Source organism: Planococcus citri, chromosome 2, assembly GCF_950023065.1.
Source record: "Planococcus citri chromosome 2, ihPlaCitr1.1, whole genome shotgun sequence".
Classification (NCBI taxonomy): Eukaryota; Metazoa; Arthropoda; class Insecta; order Hemiptera; family Pseudococcidae; genus Planococcus; species Planococcus citri.
The window spans coordinates 11859930-11884192 of NC_088678.1; the positions used below are offsets into that span (position 1 = coordinate 11859930).

At 35.1% G+C, this 24263-nt stretch overlaps 1 protein-coding gene across 3 annotated transcripts in view; it reads left to right on the forward strand.

Moving 5' to 3' along the window:
- Nucleotides 1-24263, forward strand: part of LOC135834674 (EGFR adapter protein-like) — a 249375-nt gene that overhangs the window by 58868 nt on the left and 166244 nt on the right. For 2 of the 3 annotated variants that reach the window (XM_065348618.1, XM_065348617.1), the window contains exon 3: nucleotides 19367-19441. In XM_065348618.1, the coding sequence (XP_065204690.1) occupies nucleotides 19367-19441 (75 nt within the window). Of the gene's footprint in view, nucleotides 1-1207; nucleotides 1509-19366; nucleotides 19442-24263 lie in introns of those variants that run through there. The other variant, XM_065348620.1, reaches the window with a different exon arrangement.

A 24263-nucleotide genomic window follows, 5' to 3' on the forward strand; every position in this document is an offset into this window, starting at 1 on the left:
CCTGTGATGAAAATTGTCAGTCATCTCGTTTTAATTGTCCAAGAATTTGTTTTTTTTTTTTTAGCTTTCTCGGTTACAAAATTACTTTTTGCGGGGGAAAATTGAATACGAGCCCTTCCCTCGCTTCATTCGGGTCTGTTTACTTTTCATTTTCAAAATTAAAATTTTTAAAAACTCATAATTCAAATCTTAAAGTTTGGATCAAAAGAAATAAACAAATGTTTTCAAACATTGATTTTACACCTCTCGAAATCCGAATTTTTGAAAGCTTTTTCCTTTGCTTTGCTCGGCCCAATTTTTATCTCTTCACTAAAAAAAAGAAGGTTTGAAACTTTCGTAAATTTAAAAATGAAAGTAACAATTTTTTAATGAACACAACTTAATTTGAATACCTCCCTATATCAGTTGGCAAAAATCATCATTCTTCATTTATATTTCATCTTGAAAACTCGACATTTTATTCGAAAAAATTGGCATCTTTTTTTTCAGACAACACTACCCATCCCCTCTCAAAAAAACTCTAGTTTTTTTTTATTGTCAGATTGACTTATTTTCGCAAAAGTGAATAACAAATTTAATTGTGCAACTCGCATTCAAAAGTAGGTATCCGAACTTGAAAAAAAAACTGTTGGAGAAAGATTCTTGTGGTGGGAGGGGGGATTTTGAGGGCCTCATTCGGTGCATCCGCCAAGAGCCTCCACAGTTCGCGCCTGTATAAAAATTATAAAGTAAATGTTTGGTCATATTTAAATTACAATTAATTATGTACATTTTTGCTGAAGAGTATGGGTAGGTACCTAATTTTCGAAAATTCGCCAAAAACTGAATTATTAGCAGGTGATTAGGTACCTATTTAATTTTGGCAAATTGCTGATTCCATTCCACTTCAAAGGGGATTAGTATGTAACTTAGTGGAGAAAACCCCTTCATATACTTTATTCGCTTGATTTCATCCACGCGCTCATGAAACCATCCAGATGAAACGTCAAAAAAAGTTTTAATTTTTTCATTTGTGGCCGAAACGGTTGCGGCTTTACAACACGAAGCCGGTCAAAGTTTAACAACAAAGTAACATTTTAATGTATTTTCATCATTGAGACTGCGCCTCGAATACGCGTGCAGTGTTTTGAATAAACCACCGATGATGGTGGAAAAAGAAGGGTAAACAGGGTGTAGGAAAATGTCGTATTCGTCGAGTTAGAAAATCCCACAGTCTGTGTTCGCTTCGAGTATCGCGTAGGGGTGTTTTCTTCTCGAGTTTCGAAGCCGATTTATACTTACGTACGTACGAAAACGTGTGGAAAAATTTTCGAAATTAAATTCAATTTTTGAATTAAATCGGTGAAAGTTGAATAATTTTTCAGAACATTTTTCAGTTTAATTTTTTTTTTAATTAGGCAAAAATATAAAAATAAACTGCAAATTTTTATCTTGTAGCTATACAAGTATCTTTTAGTGAAAATTCAACGTGATCGACGACTTCAACAAGTGGTTTTCAAGATAACTTGGTAGGTACGCGATGCAGTATTCTTGTTATTTTCTTAATTGCGAGTTTCTCTGCGACGATAGAATTGTAAAAATATTTTTCAGCAGTTGATTCAAAGCTTGAATTTTACGCTTTGAAAGACCTCGTGCGGTTTGCTTTTTTCTTTATTATTCGCCAAACTCGAAATGAGTTTCTTAGATGTCGTCATTGTTGCGGAGTTCCGTGTTATTTTTTCAATTGTTGTTGCGTAAAAGCGACGATTTCTTTTTATTAAAGTTCGCGAATCGATGAAAAAATGTTACCATCGGAGTACAACTTACTCGAAAATGGGTGGAATTTGATAATTATCTAATGGAAATGGCTCTAAAAATCTCACAAAAAAATAATAAAATAAACAAAAAATAAAACGATAATTGTGAGAAGATTTAAGAACCCTTCTCTGAAAATTAAACAAAAAATAACATTTTGAATCTCGCAAGTCTTGGTGTATTTTCTCCAGTTTTCGTCGTCTCGTTTAATATAAATGTCAAATTTATAATCCGCTCGTTGTTGGAATTCTTCAAAATTTTTTGTCTGTTTTGAAAATGCCTACTTTTCATTTTGATATCAACGCAGATTAATTTTTAGTTCTTTTTCTTTTTTCCTTTTTAAGTTCTGCCTATTTGTATTTACCTCGTCATTTCATTGTTTTCGGAACAGAATATTCATTCCAGAAATTTTTCAAGCAATTGATTAAAAATTGTACAGGAGGAAAATCCAGCATCTTGAAGAAAGAAAACGAAAGAGGAAAATATGTTTTAAAAGCTCGAAAAATAAAGATGATTAATTTTTCCGACGATGACAACAAATAGCTTTCTAGATTCCTTACAAATTGACAACAACTCGAAGGGACGTTATTATTTTTATATCGTTCTATGGGAAAACCTGATAACTGGATTTGAATTCACCTGTGATTGAAATTGCAACCCTTCCTCCGTCTTCCCCGAAAAAACACATTTTGAATGAAACTCGTTTTTTTGTTTCTTATTTTTTCCCCCTTAATTTTAGAGTAATATTTTTACAAGAATATGAGTAGGTAAGTAAATACAATATATATACGAAAAGTAGGAACCCATAATTTTTGGTGTAGTTTTGAAATTTCCAAAAAAAATTATTTCAAAATCGATTTAATTTTGGGCTTGTAAAATTTTTTCAATTCTTTTTCAGTTTAACTCATCAATGCCTAATTTCTCTTAATTCGTCAATTTAGACTATTTCAAGAAAGAATTGAACTTGAAGATTTTTTAACTTCAGAAAAAATAAGTCTCAACCTCTCTTCACACGACTTTTTCGAATTTTTAAAGATTTTCAATTTTTATAAGATGCATAATATGAAAAAATTAAAATGATTCAAATTCCAGGAAAGATGAGAGTTTTTTTTGAGCGTTTTGAAAATCTATGGTTTTGAATACTTTGAATAATTAATAGGAAAAATATTTCCCCACATTCTCAATTTATTGTCAGATTAGCTCAATGTGGAAAGGAGGCTCAATGCAAAAAATCTTTTTTTTTATTCTGGTACTTGGAGTACTGAAGAGAGGCGTCGCTATGGGACGGGGGAATTGGAGGAGAGTATAATCCACCCCCCAGCTCACAGTCAAATTTTCATTCGGAAATTCGGCAAATTGGACAAAATTTTAGAAAAGGGCCTGTGATGAAAGAAAAACATTATTTTTCATTTCTCGAAACACAAATTTTCAAAATCTTTTGCCCTGGTTTTGCTTGGGCTTGTTTTTTTTTTCTTTCTTAAAATCAAGATGAAAATTTCAAAAAAAAAAAAGTTGGTTATCGTTTTTATGCCTCTCGGAAAACAAATTTTCAATCATTTTCGCCCTCGCTTGGGCCTGTTCGGGCTGTTCTACTTCCTTCAAAAAAACATCATTCAAATCCTAAAATTTCAAAAGCCAAAGAATGAACTCCTCGTCCTAACATAAAAAATCATCGTTTTTGTGCCTCTTGATGTACAAATTTTCAGAAGCTTTCACCCTCGCTTTGTTCGAGCCTGTTCTCTTTTCTTTTTCAGAATTAACTTTCTTAAATTAACATCATTCGGTCAAATTCTAAAATTTTAAAAACCAATAATTAACTTCCTTGCATTAAAAAAACACTCATTTTTAGACGTTTTGAAATATAAATTTTCAAAAACCCTCTCCCTCGCTTTGCTCGGGTTAATAAATTTGTTTCTCATTTTAGAATGAGCAAATTTTAGATTTGAGACCTCCAAAAATCCAAAAAAGAAAAAAAAAATTTTCATAAATCATATTCTTCATTTTTGGTATTTCATTCGGCATTTTTGTATCCAATTTACCTACCTCCCCCCCCCCAGAAAATTTGAAGTGCGACGTCACTGATCTTGGAGACATCTTCTTTCTCGAAAATCGCTCAAAAATCATGTAAAACAGTTTTTAAACCCTCAATTTTGAGTTAAAGTCTACAATCGGTCCACAATTTTATTAAAAATGAGAAAATTTGAAAAATGAAGCGAAATAAATTAATTGTTCCTCATTCGAAGGCGTTTTATTCAAATATTGACTTATTTTTTCGATCTGTAGTTTATTCAGTTACTCTCTGCATTGAAAAATGAATAAATACCTATTTGAACTCAATACTCTTCAAATTAGTAACAGGCAATTTGCCTTTTTTTTTTTTTAATTTTCATAACTCAATAATTATTTTGGACCTTTGTATCCTCCTTCCCCCTCGACCAGAACTGGTGGTATCCATTTTTACAATTAGGTACTTTGATGAAAAGCGAATTGAAGAGAGTGTCCTCTGCTCCTCTGTATTTTTTCAAGCCTATGTACTAGGAAGTTGGGACATTTCATGTCAAATCAGCTCAGTTTTGGTCCTTCGATTTTGCTCATAATTTTTTTTTTTATTGTAGTTTCTTCACATTAGGAAGGACAGAAGATCGATATTGTTCGTACCCCAACCCAACCCAACTCAAGGTAGATGGGGTTGATTTTTATTCAGCAGTTTAAATATCCGTTCATGATGTCTAACTTTGAAGTTTAATTGCTCGTAACTGCTAAGCTTGCAAAATCTCAGCGCTATAAGTAGGTACCTAATTGAAAAATTCGAAAAAAATTCAGGAAGCATACATTTTCACGATATTTACAACTGCGAATGTTTCGTGATTAGATATTCACAAGCCTATCTATGTAAGAGGGGGGGGGGAAGAACCCTAAAATTTTGATCAAAGTGTAGAAACATCAAAATAACATGTGACAAAATATTCTTTCATGATGTTTTAAGAGCGTTTTAATCTCGAATATTGACTCATTTTTTAAATTTAACCCCTCCAAAAATCCATTGGACTCCACAATTTTTTTACTAGGTACCTACAGATTATAGCAAATATCGCAGGTTATCAAGTCAGAATTGATGAAAATTTAGTTTCTTATCAAGTTTTGAGGTCATTCAATCTCAAAAAAAAAATTCAAGCTGTTGCTATAGAGCCAATTTCTCTATGTCATTTTCTCACCATGTGGTTTTTTTCACTTCTCTATCAATATTATTATATTTCTTTCCTAAAACCTCTTTAAAAATGATACCAGCTCTCATGGTTTTCCATCAGAGAAGACCGAATAAATGTAGAAATTATGTGCAAAATCCTTTCCATAATCCTCAAATACACGAGTATAGTATATAATACAAAACTCGAACGCAATACTCTGAGACGAGTAGGTACCTATAATAATAGTGTTACTCCAGCAATATCAATCCGAATCCAGGCAATATGGTTGCGTGATGAGGAGAAGGGTATAAAAACGTAGCATAATACTCAAATACACTCATACGACTTGCAAATACTAGTAGAATAAACGAAATCTCACCAAATACCGACGTTCATCTTTTATAGGTAGGTATAAAAAGCACATAGCATTAAAGTTTTTGTAGCAAAGTACACTGCAAACGATACAACAAAGCTTAAGTATGGCGCGTTTCGTTTTTCATAAATTTAAATCGTACATAAAGACGGCAAAGTCGAACATTTTACTTGCTAATTTGTCGTAGTCGTCGTCCTGCTCGTCGTCGAGTAAATTAAGACCATCGCGGTATTATTATTCTCTCTCTCTACCTCCTTCTCGTAATCTTTGGAACAAAAAAAAACACAAAACTTATTCTTTTGTTCGCGAATGAAACCATACTATGACGTACGATTAATTAAAACCTTCTCGACGTTCTTCTCAAAAGTCAAACCACAAGGGAGAGGTTTTTTCCGCCAAGACATAAATGCCGCTGATGCTGATTCACCGCAGCACAGTATGCAATGTAATTGATAAAAAAATTTATTACCGAAAGGTCGTCCCTTTTCAAGTTGTTTCAAGGATCACCCTCATTTTTAAAGAGAAAACGACACCGAAAAGGCGGTTCTTTTATATCCTTATATAGCCCATTTTATTAAGGGCACCAAAACGTTCATTAAATAGTATTTAAAGTAATCATCGACGATGAGAGGACGTGACCACGCGCGAATACACACCCTTGGTAAGCTTTTCAAAGCCAGCCCTGCGAAAAAGTAAGCCAAAAAGAGAGTGTGCTTTCTCGTCGTGAAAGCCGCAAACATAGTAGGTAGAGGTACGTATATGTTCCTATACCAAACAAGCTATTAATTTCTTGTCGTCGTCATCGCCGTTGTTATCCTTCAGTAGTTAGTACACACTGTATAGTAGGAATATGTACAATCGTCGTATCCTATATAACTTGTTCGGCAGAATTAGTAAAACTCTTACCCGTAGACAGCACTCTTCAGTTTACTTCTTTCGTTTGTTCAACCCCATGTATGGTAGCTCGGTATATATATTGTATTTATGTTATCTCGTTAAACCAAAAATTTTCCAAAACTCGTACTCGTGCATAAAACCTTCAAATAAAACTTTTTATTCTTCTTACCATATTCTATACTGTAGTATGTTTATGCACACAAAGCAACTAAAATCCACCAGCAGTTACCAACATCTTAGCTCCGTGCGTTGCCTCTTCAGCTCTTCATTCTTCGTGAAATTTATTTCCATACAAAGTTACGATTTGTGATTCAATGTAAAAAAAACTTTAGTTTCAACGACAGAGAAACTTTCTGATGATCGACTGTTCTTGAATGATGAGCCAAATTTTTGTGAAGGAGTGATTAATTTATTGATTTACAAGGTGCAAATTTTGTTGGAAAAGTGGTTTTGGGCTCATGTGGCTAATTGAGCTCAGAGACGTGACGAAGTGATGTGTCGTGGGGGGAGGGGGTCAGACTGAAATTTTTTCAACCTTTTTTTTTTTGCCAGACTTTACAACTTTTTACTCCAGATGCCTCGTCCTGGACTCTTCCAGCTAATTAGCCACATAAAGGTTGGTACTAGGGTGGTCCTCATTTTCGAAGTTGGCATTTTCTCCCCTCCCAACTACCAAAGTGGTGACTACTAGTGAGAAAATAATTCACTATTTTTAATCTTTTCCATTTACATCAATCTTCAAAAAAATACTAATTCACTATAAAATTTTAAAATGTTCAAAATTTCTAACAGAGTGCGGCCCTCAAAATGTTTACTCCCCTTCCCCTGAATCTTTCTGTTCCTATCTCTTTTTCTCAGGTTCGGATACTTGAATGCAAGTTGTACTGTTGATTTTTTTTTGTGATTTTGTATTCAATTCCGTGAAAATAAGCCAACCTTACAAGAAAAGAACTGAAGGGTTGGGGGAGGAGGCGTGGCTAAAAATGTGGAAATTACAGCGAGAGATCTGGGGAAAAATTTGTCAGATTCCTGGAGCATGGCACATACAAGTTATGGTCAAAGAAAGCTGTATAAGATCATAAGGAGAATTTGACACAAATTTGAATGAAAAAGTGAAATTGCCAAAAATTAAAATTGATGATGCAAAGGAATATTTTGAAGAACTCTGGTGTGATAAAAATGCACAAGATGTAAAAATAGAAGATGAAATTGGAGAAACAGAAGACAGAATATCATTTAAAGAGGTACAACCCACACAACAATTGTCGACGTTGACATTTACATTGACTACGTTTTTTTTTTCAACATAATGATGGAAAAGTGATCAATTAATTATTTAGTAGGAATCTTCTGTCCATACAAAAGCCAGGTAAATGAAAATTTTCGAAATTTTCTCATCATTTCTGATATCTCAACATGCCATCTCAACATGTAGATGTAAGATTCAATGCTCCAAATTTACATCTACAACTACCCGCACAACAATTGTCAACATCGACATTAACATCGACTACGTTTTTTTTCAATATAATGAGGGAAAAGTGATCAATTAATTATTTAGTAGGGATCTTCTGTCCATACAAAAGCCAGGTAAATGAAAATTTTCAAAATTTCCTCATCATTTCTGATACCTCAACATGCCAGATTGACATGTAAGTAGATGTAAAATTTGATGCTTGAAATATACATCTACAACTATGTCGACCATTTTTTCAGAGTAAAAATTTCTGTTTTAGTGTTTAAAAGTTTAGTAAACATTCAAAAATATGATCTTGTTCAATGAGGAAAACAAATTTTTTATTTGTTGATGTCAAATTTCACATCAATATCAACATCGACATGTCGACATGAAAATGGATTAGTTTAGTACTCTTACGATTAGATAAAGTATTGCACCATCTTTGATACAAGGAATTTCTGTTCAACTTTTTGATTATACAGACTTTTCATCTGTACTTCTTTGGAAGTGGATTTTTCATCAATGCTGTTTTCAGCACGAGCAATAACCACATCAGAAGAAATCATTTTTTGGGAAAAAAATTTAAAATTCTTAAACTCAAATTTTATAACTTCATGAAGCAGGAGGTCGACATAAATTCTGATGTGAATGTTGATCCATTCACACCCGTCACTTTTGGATGCCCCATGTCGATGTGAATTTCGACCCTGTGTCCAGCCAATTGTCGACACAAATGCAGATCAACATCAGTTGACAATTACATCGACAATTAGCTGGACACAGGGTCGAAATTCACATTGACATTTGTGGCATCCAAAAGTGAGGGATGTGGATGGGTCGACATTCACATTGAAATTAGCATGGTCATTGTTGTATGGGAAGAAGCTCTGAACACAATGAAAAATGCAAAAGGTCCAGGAGGAGATGGCATACCAACAGAATTGTACATACAAATACACAAGTGGTGAATTTAAAAGAAGACTACTGGAATTCCTAAATAGGATGTACTAAGAAGAAAATGTACCTGAAAAATTCAAAACAGCAATCATAATACCCTGTTTAAGAAAAGCGATTGTCAAACCTGAAAAACTACAGAGGAATAAGTCTACTCAACACCTGCTACAAGATATATGGGAAGATACTGGTGAAACAACTGGTAGAACATGGAGAAGAAAAGATGTCAGAAAGTCAAAATGGATTTAGAAAAGGAAGATCATGTATTGATGAACGGGGAAAAGATGGAGAGGGAGACCAAGGAGGAAACTCACCGATACCTCAGGTTCATCCTCAACAAGTTCCACATCATAGCAGACAAGGCTAACAGGCCTATTGCTTATAAGGAAACGATGACGATAATGACAAATTTGAAAGAAGAAAATCAAATCACAGGAGCCCATACAAAGCTGGCACAACATCTTTCAAAAATTTGTATGTTGAGAGATGAAAATTAATGTTGGTTCTTTTACAATGAGTCTTTTTTTTTTGACTCCACAAGTAGATGAATGAAAAGCAAACAGACCCGAACAAAGCGAGGGCAAAAGCTTGTGAAAATTCATGTTTAGAGAAAGTGAAAATAGTGTATTTTTAATTTCAACATGGGCCCCTGACGATCGCCAGTCAATTTGAGAGAAATTGTACAAGAAAAATAATGAGCAGATCAAATTTGGTTTATTTGAAATTCATTAGCTTTTGGGAACAGATTTTGAATTTCACTTATCACTCAGAGTCGTGGCGAATGCTTCCTTAATTGGAGAAGGAGGGAGCAGAGGACCTAAAATTCTCAACTAAGTATCACAAACCCAACTAGCCCCCAGTTGACTAAAAAAAAGTTCTTAAATTGATTTTTTACGGAGAGGGGGAGGGGAAGTTGCCATAATTTCGAAATGTGGGAGTGGTAAGAAATGAAATATTCTATGTACATTAACAAAATACACAAAATGAGCAATATTAGACTTTTTAATGTAAAGCACGAATTTCACTATATATTTTGGGGAGGGGGCAACAACTTGGATTTCTAGGGAGGGGGATATTATCGTCATGAAAGTTCATTTCACTCAAAAGAGACTTTTTAGAGGTGCTGGAAATTAAAATTTTTGAATTGTGAACATTTTTCTTTGAAGTTGGATTTTTTTAATCCTTGAAAATTAAAAGACCCACTGCAGCCCTAGTTTTTCAAAAATAAAATAAAAAATTATTTCCTTGCCAGAGGTCATCAGTTTGAGGGTTGGGAGCAGAAGAAATCACCATTTTTTTTGCCATGTATGTAGTTAAGAGTCACCCTAATAGCTTGGTACTGAAATCAAAAATAAAAAATTGGCACACTTTTTTTCTCGTTAGGAACTTAATTTTTTTTTGGCCTTTGGTCTTTGAAAATAGAGATTAAAAAGAGGACTGTATAGAACATAAGTTTTGAAGAATTTTCGAAAATTTTTGAAAAATACAGCTAGCTATGAAACTAATTCCTCGATTTTCGACTCGCAAAAATTCTCAAATTTCAAACCAAAAAAACCCCAACGAGCGAATTTTTTTCCAATTCAGCGTTAATTTCTGGAGATCTCAATCAACCGGAACCTTTACCAGATACTCGTATTTATTTCAATCAAGCAAATAAACTCGAGAGAAAACAGTCGTAATAAAAACCTCGAGATGCTAGACCCAACACAGAAGTTACATGTAAGAAAAAAGAAAAGATAGACGAAACTGCACGCTAAGAAATGCGAGATTTAAGAAACCTAGACAAACGAAAGCAATATCAATTTATCAAGCAACGACGACGAAGACGACGGTGTGTGCTCGTGAGGTCGTTTTCGAATGTTATTTCGAGCAACGAGAAAGAAAAGTACATGTCGAGGGGGAAATGCTTATCACAGTTAAGTGGGCAGAAAATAGCTTGATATATCCTATGTACAGTGTACACGGTTTGTCAGTGGTTTACGAAACAACCACATTATAGTGAGCTTTCTTTTATCGGCTATTTAATGGACTTTTTAGTTCGCCACAAATGTAAAGCTTGTAACTTATACTATATACACACCGTACCTATGAAAAAGGGTAGGAAATTCTATGGAATTGCACGGTGTGTTTCTTCAACGTGTTTCTACTCTCCGCCAGCCATCGTTGGAGAAACCAGACAGCGAAGCTTTTTAAATAGTTGGTTGTATTTTTTTTCATCTTTATCCCGAGCCTGGATTCGAACCGAGATGACATTTTAGGATGCATTGTCAGCAACGAAAAGGAGAACGGTTTAAAAAATATATAAAATCCGAGAACGACGAGTTAAATTGGATAGGGATTTTGGTCTGGCGAAATGTAATTTTCAAAGGTGTTATAAAACCTATGACGAAGTAGATACGAGTACAAGAGGCAGGAAAGCAGCGACGATCAGCTTTGCAGCTTTACGTATACTCGGTGCATGAGCCAGAGCAAGCACAGCACATCTCTATGCGCAGGATAAATTTCATTTCTTCATCGTATTGTCATTTTTTCCGCATTGTTTGGTTGGTTTGAAATTTCCTCCAAGGGTAAACACTGAACAATATCGAGTTATGGGTACTCACAGAGGAACCTATAATATTCGTATATTGACGCGATGTAAATTAAATTACCTCTGATTACGGCGGTCGGCGTGTCTGTCCATTTGCCGATGCTTTAATTAACTAAGTGCACTAATATAACGATGAGCCTTATGAGAGAATGTATCAGCGTGTTTCTGCCCTTCTCCCATCTTCGAAATAGTCTCATTTCTACACGAAACACTGCCTATAGAAAAGGGGTAGACTTATTGCAATTACGTCGGCTCATTTGTGAGTTTGTGTAATACGTACTCTCGATTAACTCGTGTACAAGGTAGGTAGTTGGTACCCGAGTTGGTCGCATTTCAACCTTTTAGTGTTCGGTGTGCCACATCAGCATCAGCAGTCAACGTCCCTCTCCACGAATTTAATCCCTGTTACATTATTTAATAGATGTCACAGCGACGACGCAGGCTGCACGACGAGACGCCTGCCGCTCAAGTGGCTTTCACTGATAAGATAAATGGGCTGGTGTCAAAATTTCCCATGTACTGTGCATCTCCATACTCACTAGTTTTCCACCACAGCATGTTTTAGGTGCTGTACCCTTTCATTCTTGTACGCAGTTACGCTCGTGTCAGTGTCACCGTGTAGAATAGACCTTTTACTCTGCCTGTCACCTTCATCATTGTCGTAGTCGTCATCTTATACACTCCTGTGCACATTTCCTCTCTCGTGTTAGCTGAGCTGAGGCACCTACTACGTAGATTTCTTCGCGAATCGTCTTTCAATTAGGAAAAATACTTTGTCTTCATTCACTCGCCCTACTTCACTTTGTTGCAGCATCGTTTTTCAGCCATTTTCTTGCGAGAAATTTAATCCTTTTCTTAGTTTTCTTCGATGAGATTTATTTAACGATGCGTTACGTAGGGGTTTGTCGGACTTGTCAAAGAGATGTCAACTTGTTCCATATCTGCTTAGGGGTTTTAATGAAGTAGAAAATTACTCGTGGATGGAGTCTGCAGTGGAATGGTCTGAGAAGAATTAAATACTATCGAATTAGATTTTAACGAGAGTTGATAGAGCCATAATTACTTGTACTTATAGTGATGATTTCATTCGATCTACATAATTTTTTGATAGCACCACTCGAATGTAAACTTTCTGTTATCTGGAGCATTTTCAAATTTCATAAAAAAAGTTTTGACGATTTTTTTCAGGGTTTGGAGCTTTTTCTGTACTATTTTCATGAACCGACAGTCCGACACAACTGAATTTGAACGACTCCAAGCCAGATCGCAATGATATGTCTCAATACCTTTTTAAAAACTTGAATTCATTTTTTGGTTTTTAGAGAAAATTTATAAAAACTTGAAAAATGTAAAGAACTTGTTATTAGGTATGGCAAAATTTTAATGTCTCGTGATTTTTGTTCTTAATCGAAGTGAACCAGTGTAATTCATCCCCCTCCCCCCAAAAAGATAATAATTTAGTTTTCAATTATTCTGGAGCCTTCAGCCAGTTTTCAATTTCCCCAGGAACTTTTACTTGAAAGCCCATGAGGCCATGACTTTGGCTGGCGTAAGTACGAGTATGTTGGAGACTAGGAGGGGTGATGAGCCGTCTTTGACTTTTTATTCTGAGAAGATTGGAAGAGGATTCGATGTATTATATCTGCTTGGGAGTAATGAACACAGTTTTTGAAATTTTTTCACTTTTTTATGTCATTTTTTGAGTAAGTAGGTTCAAAAAATGGTTCTTACTTCCAAGTAGATGTATGTAATATGATGAATTATCACCAAAAAAGTGATTTTCAATGCAAATTTTAAAATTTGAAATTCCAATAGGAAAGCGATATAGTTCAAAGTCAGGGTTTCCAAGATTTTCCCCGCTTCCTTTTACAGTAACCTTACAACTTTTTATTGAATCCCTCTCCAAATTTTTTTTTTTTTTTTTTTTTTTTTTTGGGTGTTTATAATTACAAGATTATTACACCCGTAAGGGGGGGGGGGAGATTTGGTTTGTGAGGTTGATGTTTTTTATTAGGGAGATGAATTTTTGAATTTCTGAGGGTTCGTCAGGGATAGTAGGTGGGTTTTCTTTCATCTGTAGCGTAAGTCTGTTTTGTTTTAGTTGGGGACAGTTGAAAAGTATGTGTTGGATGGATGTGGGTTCGTTTCTGCAAAATTGGCATGAGGGTTTTGGTTCTTTTTGGTATAAGTGGTTATGAGTAATTTTTGTGTGGCCTATTCTTAGTCTAGTAATCAAGATTTCTTCTTTTCTGTTCAGGTGGCCTAGATTTTTCCAGGGGAGGGTAGTTTTTTTATGTTGGAAGAGTTTGTTTGAAGTTTGTTGTGACCAAAAGTTCTGCCAGTTAGTAAATGTGTTGTGAGTGATTAGAGATTTAATGTCATCAGGAGTGAGAGAGGTAAGAGGGGAGGGGGCAGCGGCTGTTTTTGCTAATCTATCAACAGTTTCGTTTCCAGTAATACCTATGTGGCTGGGAACATACATGAAGCTAATTGAGTAATCGTAATATTGGAGGTTAAAAAGGGACTTATGTATGTCTTGGACTATGGGATGGTCAGAAAAAATGTTTTGAATGGATAGCAGTGAACTTAGTGAGTCGCTTTGGATTAAGAATTTTTTATTTTCTGATTGAATGGAAATTATATCTATTAGGCAATGTTTTATGGCAGTGAGTTCAGCAGTAAAAATTGAGGCACAGTTGTGAATTTTGAAACTGAGAACTTTGTCATTAATTGAGTAAGCATAACCAGTATGAATGTTAGAAATTTTTGAACCATCTGTGAAGCATAAGTTATATTCAGTATAGTTAGATAACAGTTCTAAGTAATGACTCTTGATTAATAATGGGGAGTGATCATGTTTTGGGTAGTTTCTTAAGTAAAATTCCATCTGTATAGGTTCAAGAGACCAAGGGGGATAAGATATTAGTTTATGTATTAGGTTTTTTAGGTCAATTTGTAGGTTGTTCATATTTTTGATAAATTCTGGGATTGGACCTGAAGTATGGAGGAAATGCTGAGAGCTGTAGACATTGAGTGACCTTTGAAGAGGGTGAGATGGATTATTTGCAACACTTGTCAAGAATTTGTTTGTCATGAGAATTTTCCTAAAATCAGGAGGAAGCTCTGCAGCTTCACAATAAATGCTATCAATTGGAGACAAATAGAGAGCACCTATGCAGATGCGCAAGGAGGAATTTTGAACAGTTTTGAGAATGTTAGTAGTTTTATTTGACAAGTTTGTAAAGCATGGACTTCCATATTCAATTTTACTACGTATCAGAGCTTTGTACAAGTGAAGCAATAGTTGGCGTGATGGGTTATACTTTGGATTTTTAACAATTTTTAGTAAATTTAGACGTTTGTTTAGTTGAGCTTTTATGTTGAGAAAATGAGGTGTCCAAGTAAGTTTTTTATCAAAAGTAAGTCCAAGGAATTTGGTAGTTGGTTTAAAAACTAAAGGATGTCCTTTGAATTCAAGGATAGGTTCTGGATTATAAACTGCTCTTTTTATCTGTAAAAAAGTTGAAAAAATCCTTTCACTCGATGACAAACTCACCACAAAAGAATCAAAATTCAAAAAGAATTGAATGAATGAAAGTTTTATTATTATTCGGTTCAGCACAATTTATCGCTATTCACAAATTTTACGAATAGGATAGAATTTTAGCATTTGATGAAGTTGTGATGTCCTTGCAGTAGATGTTGAAAAGCGTAGGGCTTAAAACAGCTCCTTGAGGTACGCCTCTGAAGATAGGTTTAGGGTCTGAAACTGAATTGTTGATGCAAATCTGGAAGTAAGGGTCTGATAAGAACGATTTGATAATATCAAATAAGTAATGAGGTAAGTACTTGAGTATTCTGCAATTTTTGTAGGATACCGGAATGCCATATAGAATCGTAAGCTTGTTTAATGTTGGGAAACAGTGTGGCGGTGTACTGTTTATTTTCAAAACCTTGGTGGATAATTTTGGTAAGATGATGGAGTTGATCTGAAACTGTGGCAATATTTTGTGTCTGTTGGTGTGATCAATTAAGCGCTTCAAGATGATACATTCTAGTAATTTGGAAGGTGAAGTCAGTAAGCTGATTGGTCTAAAGCTAGCAGGAGAAGTTGGATCAGGACTTTTCTTTGGGATTAAAACAATGATTTCTTTTTTCTATTCTTATAGGAAATATCCTTGTTTTAGGCAAGCGTTGCAGATACAGTAAGCACCACTTAATGTGATCGGATTGAGACCAAGTGGTTGCTATTCTATTAACCGAATTATTCCAATAAATGAACAATTAAAAAAAGATGATTTTTATTGGCAAAAAATGGTACTTTTCGGCAATTTCGGGAAAATGAACGAGGCTTTTGATAATTTGTGAAAAAAAGTGACAATCTGTAGCAAAATTGCAAAACATTTTTGTCAAAAAACAAAAATGAGGCAATTTTGGGAATTATTGGCAAAGTAATAACACTTTTTCTTAATTTTTTTCGAAACGTGAGAATTTTTTTGCATTTTTTAGGTAAGAGAACAACAATTTTTTTGAAATTTTTGACCATTTCAAATAAAAAAATTAAAAATATGGACTTTCTGATAATTTTTGGCAAAATGCTAGATCATTGAACACTTTTTGGAAAAAAGTGGGTTGTATTGAGGTTGCAACATTTGGAACTAATACCCCTATTTCAACTAAACGACACTAGCGCGGCACCTGAATTTGCATGTAATTGAGGTGGCAACTTTTGGAACTATACCCCTATTTCAATTCTAAAACAATGCAAACACACTAGCGCTGCACCAGGGGTTGCAGCCTCAATTGGAACTTCTTACAAAAAGCCGAGAATTTTGACAATTTTAGCAAGAGGCAAGATAATCTTCGTTGAAAATGGGAGATTTTTTCCAATTTTTCGATCAAAAAATGAGACTTTTTTTTTGGTTTTGACAAAAAGTATTCCTATTTTATTGATCTTTGTTGCTTTTTGAAAAATTTCCAATTCCATTAACCGACTTAATTCACCTTCAATTACCACATAAAGCGAAATTCTTTCAATGTAAAAAGATACAACTGTTCCCATTCTATTAAGCGAATTATTCTAATAACCTCAATGATAATAAGCAGCGCTTACTGTATCTCGGATTATTCGAATACAACAGATTGGCATGTTTTTGAGAAGTTGATTATTTATGTTATCTAGGCCAGGTGATTTTTTAGTTTTTAGTTTTTTAATTCGAAACACGAGTTTGGAGACGTTGGTGAATTTGTAACATAAACTCTGTGATGTTGCTGATTGGTTCACATGGTTCATGTCTGGAGTATGAGGTTTAAAGCGGTTTTCAAAATAGTCAGCAAATAGTTTGCATTTATTGCTGTCAGAGGTGGCTGTGTGGTTGTTATAGACAATTTGGGAGGTTATAGGTGTTTGCAGATTCAGAATTTGTTTGGTTGCATTCCAAACATCTTTACTACCTGGTTCTACGTTAGCACTATCTAGTACGATATGTAGGAAAAATTTCGAAAAAATTACTGACCCCCCTCCCCTTACTACTTCTTGGTCGAATTAACGTGGAATGACCCAAAAATGTGGCTCCCCTTCCGTCTCCATTACAACCCTTATCGTGATATTCTGAACTCTGATATAAACACATTTAGGTGCATACGTTTTCAAAAATTCGCATACATATTTTCATGTTGAAAAAAATATAACCTCAATAGGCTCGTAATTTTATTCAAAATTTTCGCAATAAAAATAAAATATGACCAAATTTTCCAAATTTATTTCACTTTAGTTCGCGTAGGTAGGTATTAAATCGCACCCAAGAAGAATACCCAAACTGCGAATATTTTGCCAAAACCTTGATCTCTTGTAAAATATCTACGCCTATTTGACCTTTGAAAAGAAAAGAAAAAAAAATACGAGAAAAAAAACAGGAAGCAGTGTAGAATAAAACTAGCATCTATGATAAAGTCACTATAATATGGTAGTCTAAAGATGTTGCAAACATTTACATTGTATATTATAAAGCAACTAAAGCCAAGGGGGCAATTTATAACGCCATTAATGGCAAATACTCCACACCGTACAGTTCGCTCTATAGCATTTTCGCGGCTTTTTCTTTCGTACCGTTCATTCGAAAGAGTTCACATTATAGTACGAGAGCTCCTATGTACCGATATATAGGTCTACGTGTGTGTCTCGTCTGAAACATCCATTAAGGGTATAAGCCTTCTTATTACGTATATAAGGTCTCGCTGAGAGATGTTATTTATTACGAAGCCGAGCCTGGTATTGGAAAATGTGTAGAAGTATAAATCAGCAAACTCCTCTGATGGAAAATCAATCATCTATTCGTATACGTGGCCGGGTATACGAGTACATAGGTACAAAGTAATAAAAGAGGCGTATTATATTTTAGAAAATACATATATCGTAAGAATATTACGTGTAGGGGGTTGCTAGTTATCCCCCTTATACTCCGAATCTCTCTTTGGACTGCAGTGTAAGCTTTACCTTCATCGACGTCGTCGTCTTGCTTGAAATTATTAATACGTATTACGAATGAGATGGCGTATATTCGAGCTAATTTTTCAATCTGTTTCCAGTCTATACGTAGACGCAATATGGAGGTAATCAGAGAATCGAGGGAATGAGTTTTAACTCGACGATGACAATTTTCAAATTGAATTTATCAACGTCTTCGTGACGATATTCGCGATGAAGGATACTCTACTCGGATGCCATTTCCCTCTTATATAAACTGCTGCCAGAAATTGTCCCCAATGGGAGATTTCCGCATATGAGCGTAGAGATGTCCGAGTTTTTTTTATGGAGAATGTTTTTTTTCGGGGTTGTCACTTTTTAAAAGGTTATAAAGAAAAAAGACGAGCTTTTGTTGAATTTTAGGCTGTAATAAATATACGAGAAATTGTAACGCGGGTACTGGAGATTTGAATTTTTCGCTCCCTGCTACCCCTCTCTCGTGACGTTTTATTCGTATATATATACTCGTGCTCTATAATACCCAAAGAGCTTTATTTTTTTCGCTTACTAAATATTACAAAAGAATATGAAATGCGAGCCTAATCCGGGACTATGGATGCATTAAGCTACTTTTTCTCTCGTCGAAATTTACATTATCGAAATGATTTTTTTTCTTCTCCCCCTCCCCCCCTCCAGTCCTCCTTTAATCCCATCCTTCATTCAACAAATATGTAAATGTTATTCGAGCAAGAAAATTTAATTAGTGGGAATTTTTTTCCTTCCACCGTCTGTACCGAGTGGGAGGAGGAGGAGGAGGAGGATGGGAGAAAAACGAATCATTTATTCGCGTATGGAAAAAAATTTATAAAAAAAGAGGTAATCTTTTCCTTTGTGCTGCTTGTTTTTCATTACTGGTTTTTTTTTTACCTAGTTGGTTCTTCTCATCGTTCTTGGCCCGAGCGTATAAATCAACGTAGGTATATCGCTGACACAAAGGAAAATCCTTTGAAAATTCTGTTATTTATCAAAGATAAAAGGTATTACGGGCCATAACGAAGTGAAAGCATTATTTTCAAATTTATTTTTTCGAGATTGGAACCTTTGGCCGGATGCCACCGTGCATGCGAAATAAACATCTTTCATATGTGGCTGGAACGTGTATATGTACACATGGTGGTGGGATAGAAAAAGAAAATCTACATTATAAGCATCGTCGAACATTTTTTCCGGTATGGAGTTGAAAAAAATCAGAGCTGTGTATTTTTTTTTAGATTCATACGATGCGTATAGTTTTTGAGAGAAGAAAAAAAAGACAATGTGATGTGTGAGGGTGTATGTTTTAATTGCGCAACGAGCCTTTGACCGAGCAAGGTGCCAAGTTTTGTTGCACTAAAAAAGAATATATAGGCTATGCTCGGATGTGGAACGATGAGAAGGAAGTGGAGAGATTACAGGATGTGTGTCAGCTACGTACGTATATACGAGTATAAGGCGAATATGTCGTGTGCAAACTTCCCCAAAGACCTATTTTGAAGCCTTTTATATCGACCTATGTTTTTCTTCGATGGAAACTTAATATGTGCTTGATGAATGAATTGAACTCAGTCTAGTGGAAAAGCCATAATAGAGAATGTTTTCGTTTCAGGATAGCTCCTCGGCCAAGCCAGTACTGATAGTGGTATCGGTGACAGGAATCAAAGTATGCAGTCCAGATGGAACGGTAAATATTTGATTTAGTTTTTTTTCTTATTGGTTTATTTTTTTATGATTTTTTTCTTTTTTGTGTTAGTGGAGGGGGAGGGTTTTAATTACTGCCCGTTTTTATAGAGGAGAAGTCAATGAGAAAAGAAGGAAACTGGGTGATTGACCCCTTGCTGATGAATTTGATATCTTTTGAAGCAATTTTTCAATAAATTTTGGATCGTATGAATTGATTTTTTTGGCGATTGATTATCTTCCCTCCCCCTCCACCGTTTTAAATATCTCGGTTAGGTCACCAGCCATCTTGAATTTAGAAAGTTGAAGTAAAAATCATTTTACAGTTCGAAAGTGAATTTTTTTCAAGTCAGAAGTGGACAGAATTGCGTAACAATTGATTCAATGGTCACTGCTTTGGTGAATTATTTCATCAATAGGTAAGGCATGCACCAGACAGTCAAATATGAATGTTCTGTTTCGTCTACTTTGTGGTGACTGATTTACCAAAAGTCACCAAGTTTCACGAATAGACACCGAGTACAAAATCGATCACATGAGGTCACTGTTTTGTGAATCTGCTACCACGAAGTCTGTGCACCAAAACATAGAAAATTCATATTTTACTATCTGGTGACTTTTGGTAAATCATGGTCACCATTGGTGAATATTGGATGCTTTAGATGAATCTGTCACAAAGAAGTCACATAGAAAATTCATACTTCACAATCTGGTGACTGATTCACCAAGCAGTGATCATTTGCAATCGATTTTGAGCTTGGTAAATTTTGGTGAATCTGTCACTAAGAAGTCACCAAAACATAGAAAATTCATATGTGACTAATCTGGTGACTTTTGGTAGAAAATGGTGACTTTTGGTGAATCTGTCACAAAAAAGTCACATAGAAAATTCATACTTCACAATCTGGTGACTGATTCACCAAGCAGTGATCATTTGCAATCGATTTTGAACTTGGTGAATTTTGGTGAATTTGTTACCAAGAAGTCACCAAAACATAGAAAATTCATACTTGAATATCTGGTGACTTCTTTGTGAATGATTCGCCAGCAGTGACTATTTTTAATCGATTTCGAACTTTTTGAGCTTTTGTGAATCTTGGTGACTTTTGGTGAATCGGTCACCAAGAATTCACCAAAACATAGAAAATTCATAATTGGCCATCTGAAAACTTTTTGGTGACAGATTCACCAAGAAGTGACTATTTGTGATCGATTATGAACTTGGTGATTTTTGGTGACTTTTGGTGAATCAGTCACCAAGAAGTCACCAAAACATAGAAAAATCATATTTGACTATCTGGTGACTTCTTTGTGAAAGATTCACCAAGCAGTGATCATTTGTGATGCTGATCGATTTTGAACTTGGTGACTTGCGGTGAATCTTGGCGACTCTCGGTCAATCTGTCACCAAGAAAGTCACCAGACAGTCAAATATGAATTTATCGATTCCTTCGCGAATAAGTCACTTATACGGATCAATTCGTTCGCGAATGATTCACCAAAAATGGAGAAGATTAATCGATGCATTCGTGAACGAGTCACTTATATGAATAAATTCGTTCACGAATAATTCAAAATTATTCAATTCGTTCGTGAATGATTCACCATAAATTGAGTGAATGAATCGATTCGTTCGCGAACGAGTCACTTGTACCAATCAATTTGTTCACGGATGATTCATCAAAAATTGAGTAGATGAATTGATTCGTTCGTGAACGAGTTACTTATACAAATCAATTCGTTCGCGAATGATTCACCAAGAAGTATTCAATTCGTTCGTGAATGATTCACCAAGAATTATTTAATTCGTTCGCGAATGATTCACCAAGAAGTATTCAATTCGTTCGCGAATGATTCACCAAGAAGTATTCAATTCGTTCGTGAATGATTCACCATAAATTGAGTGAATGAATCGATTCGTTCGCGAACGAGTCACTTGTACGAATCAATTCGTTTGCGAACGAGTCACTTATACGAATTAATTCGTTCGCGAATAATTCACCAAGAAGTATTTAAGTCGTTCATGAATGATTCACCATAAGTTGAGTGAATGAATCAATTCGTTCGCGAAGAAGTCACATACCTATGAATCAATTTGTTCGTGAATGATTCAACATAGACTGAGGGAATGAATCGATTCGTTTGCAAACGAGTCACTTGTACCAATCAATTCGTTCGCGAATGATTCACCAACAATTACTCAGTTCGTTTGTGAATAATCCACCAAAAATTATTCAATTCGTTCGTGAATGATTCACCATAAATTGAGTGAATGAATCGATTTGTTCGCGAACGAGTCACTTGTACGAATCGATTCGTTCGCGAACGAGTCACTTATACGAATTAATTCGTTCGCGAATGATTCACCAAGAAGTATTTAATTGGTTCGTGAATGATTCACTATAAGTTGAGTGAATGATTCACCATAAGTTGAGTGAATGATTCACCATAAGTTGAGTGAATGAATTAATTCGTTCGCGAAGGAGTCACATACGAATCAATTCGTTTGCGAATGATTCACTTAAAAATTTAATTTGTTCACGAATGGTTCAGAATTATTCAATTCGTTCGTGAATGATTCAACATAAATTGAGGGAATAAACCGATTCGTTTGCAAACGAGTCACTTGTACCAATCAATTCGTTCACGGATGATTCATCAAAAATTGAGTAAATGAATCGATTCGTTCGCGAACGATTCACTTATACGAATCAATTATTTCGCGAACGAGTCACTTGTACCAATCACATCGTTCACAGATGATTCATCAAAAATTGAGAAATGAATCGATTCGTTCGCGAATGATTCACCGAGAAGTATTCAATTCGTTCGTGAATGATTCACCATAAGTTGAGTGAATGAATCAATTCCTTCGCGAAGGAGGCACTTATACGTATCAACTCGTTCGCGAATGATTCACTTGAAAATTTAATTCGTTCACGAATGATTCACCTAAAAATCAATCAATTTGTTCAATTGCCAATCAGTTGTGAATGATTTGATTCGATTCGATTTACTTAGCTTGAAAACAGATCAATTCGTATACAATAATTTCACAAAACCCTAATCAATCGTAAATTAATTGATCCGTTTGCGAATGATTCAACAATAAATGAATCAATTTATTTAATCACCAATCGTTTGTAAATGATTCGATTCGATTGTAAACAGATCAATTTCGGTACAAATGTTTCAAAAAAAAATGAATCAATTCGTTCGTAAAAGATTTTATTTAAAGAAAAGTCAGACTTCTCCAGTACCAGTGCCAGGATTTTTCCTTGGAGGGGGATAATTGGGTCAGAACCAAACAATTTTGCCGTCTCATTTTTTGGATGGGGGGGGGGGTAAAATTAAGCTTCTCGGAGAGCAGAAATCAAATAAATACAGTGGCATAGTCAGAATTTCCTCAAGGAGGAGGCGAAACCAGATTTTTAGGCATGAAAAATCGAAATTAGGAGTCATTTCCCGGAAACCTATCGTGATGTGTGGTGATTATATTATGAAAATGAAGGTAAAATTATTGCTCGAGGGAAGCGAGAGCGAAAGTTTCAAAAAATGGGTCCGAACAACAAAAAAAAAACGTTCACTTTTGCATGTTTTATTTAAAATTTTCGTTCGCAAGGAAGAACTGAAAAGATATAATTAATAGTTGAATTAGAAAGACCTAATAGCTTAGATGTTTTCCCAATCTTCGTCCAATAAGGTATATTTTAGCAATGTGTTCAGTTCTTATGAGACTCCTGACTACCTTATTGTACTCTATCTTTCATCACAAGTTAATTCTTTACCACGAATACGAATAATAAGTTATCTCACGAAATAAACGATTGGACAGATCAATACTACATGATTTATTAGCATATCACGGTAACAACGATTTAGTTCTTTGTAAGATAATACACATTTATACGCGAATTCGCAAACAATTAACAAATTAACAATATTAACTGATACAACTCGATATTTAACAGTGTTAAAACGTTCCTAGGTAAAAACATACTAGACCGAGCCAACGAGAGCCAACCTTCATTACACCAAGTTCCCCTACCTATCATGGGTACCTATTCTATCTCCCTTCTCTAGGTTATTCGTGGTACTTCGCCTACTTACAGTGATGGTACATGGATTATTCCAAGGAATAATCGTGAGGATTATTCCCTGGAATACAGGCCATATATACTATGACAGAACAATGGCCCCTTCACTCCCTGGCCACGCGACTGAATAAATATGTCATTTATTTTTCTAATTTTTAAAAGGGAGGGACCTCAGTGACTGAAATTTGCCTGCAAAGTATTATTCAAAGTAAATCGTGTACGAATATAGGTACCTATAATGTAGGCTTGAGAAGAAAAAAACGCTTCTTCTTCTCAAAAAAGATGAAAAAAAATGAACATCCGTTTGTAATCGGCATCCATCTCAGTGAAACAAGAGCGCAAAACTGCTTGGAAAATTCCCACTTTATAGCATCGGGTAAAGCTAAATTGGATGGGGGTGTTTGATTCATATGAAAACGACACCAATATTATGAGAATAGCTCAACTTTTAATACAGTAAAAGTTGAGGTGGGAGCAGAGGCACCGGAGGGGTGTGGATGAGGGTAGCATAAAATTTGACTTCATATTCGTGTTCGGGGTGTTTGATTCATATGAGAACGACACAAATATTATTATAAAGCTCAACTTTTAATATAATAGTGAAAATTGAGGTGGGGGCAGAGGCACTGGAGGGACGTGGTTGAGGGTAGCATGAAATTGGACGTCATATTTGTGTTCGGGGGGTTCTATGTTTATGGAAACGACAGCTTGTTTACCAAAAACAATAAT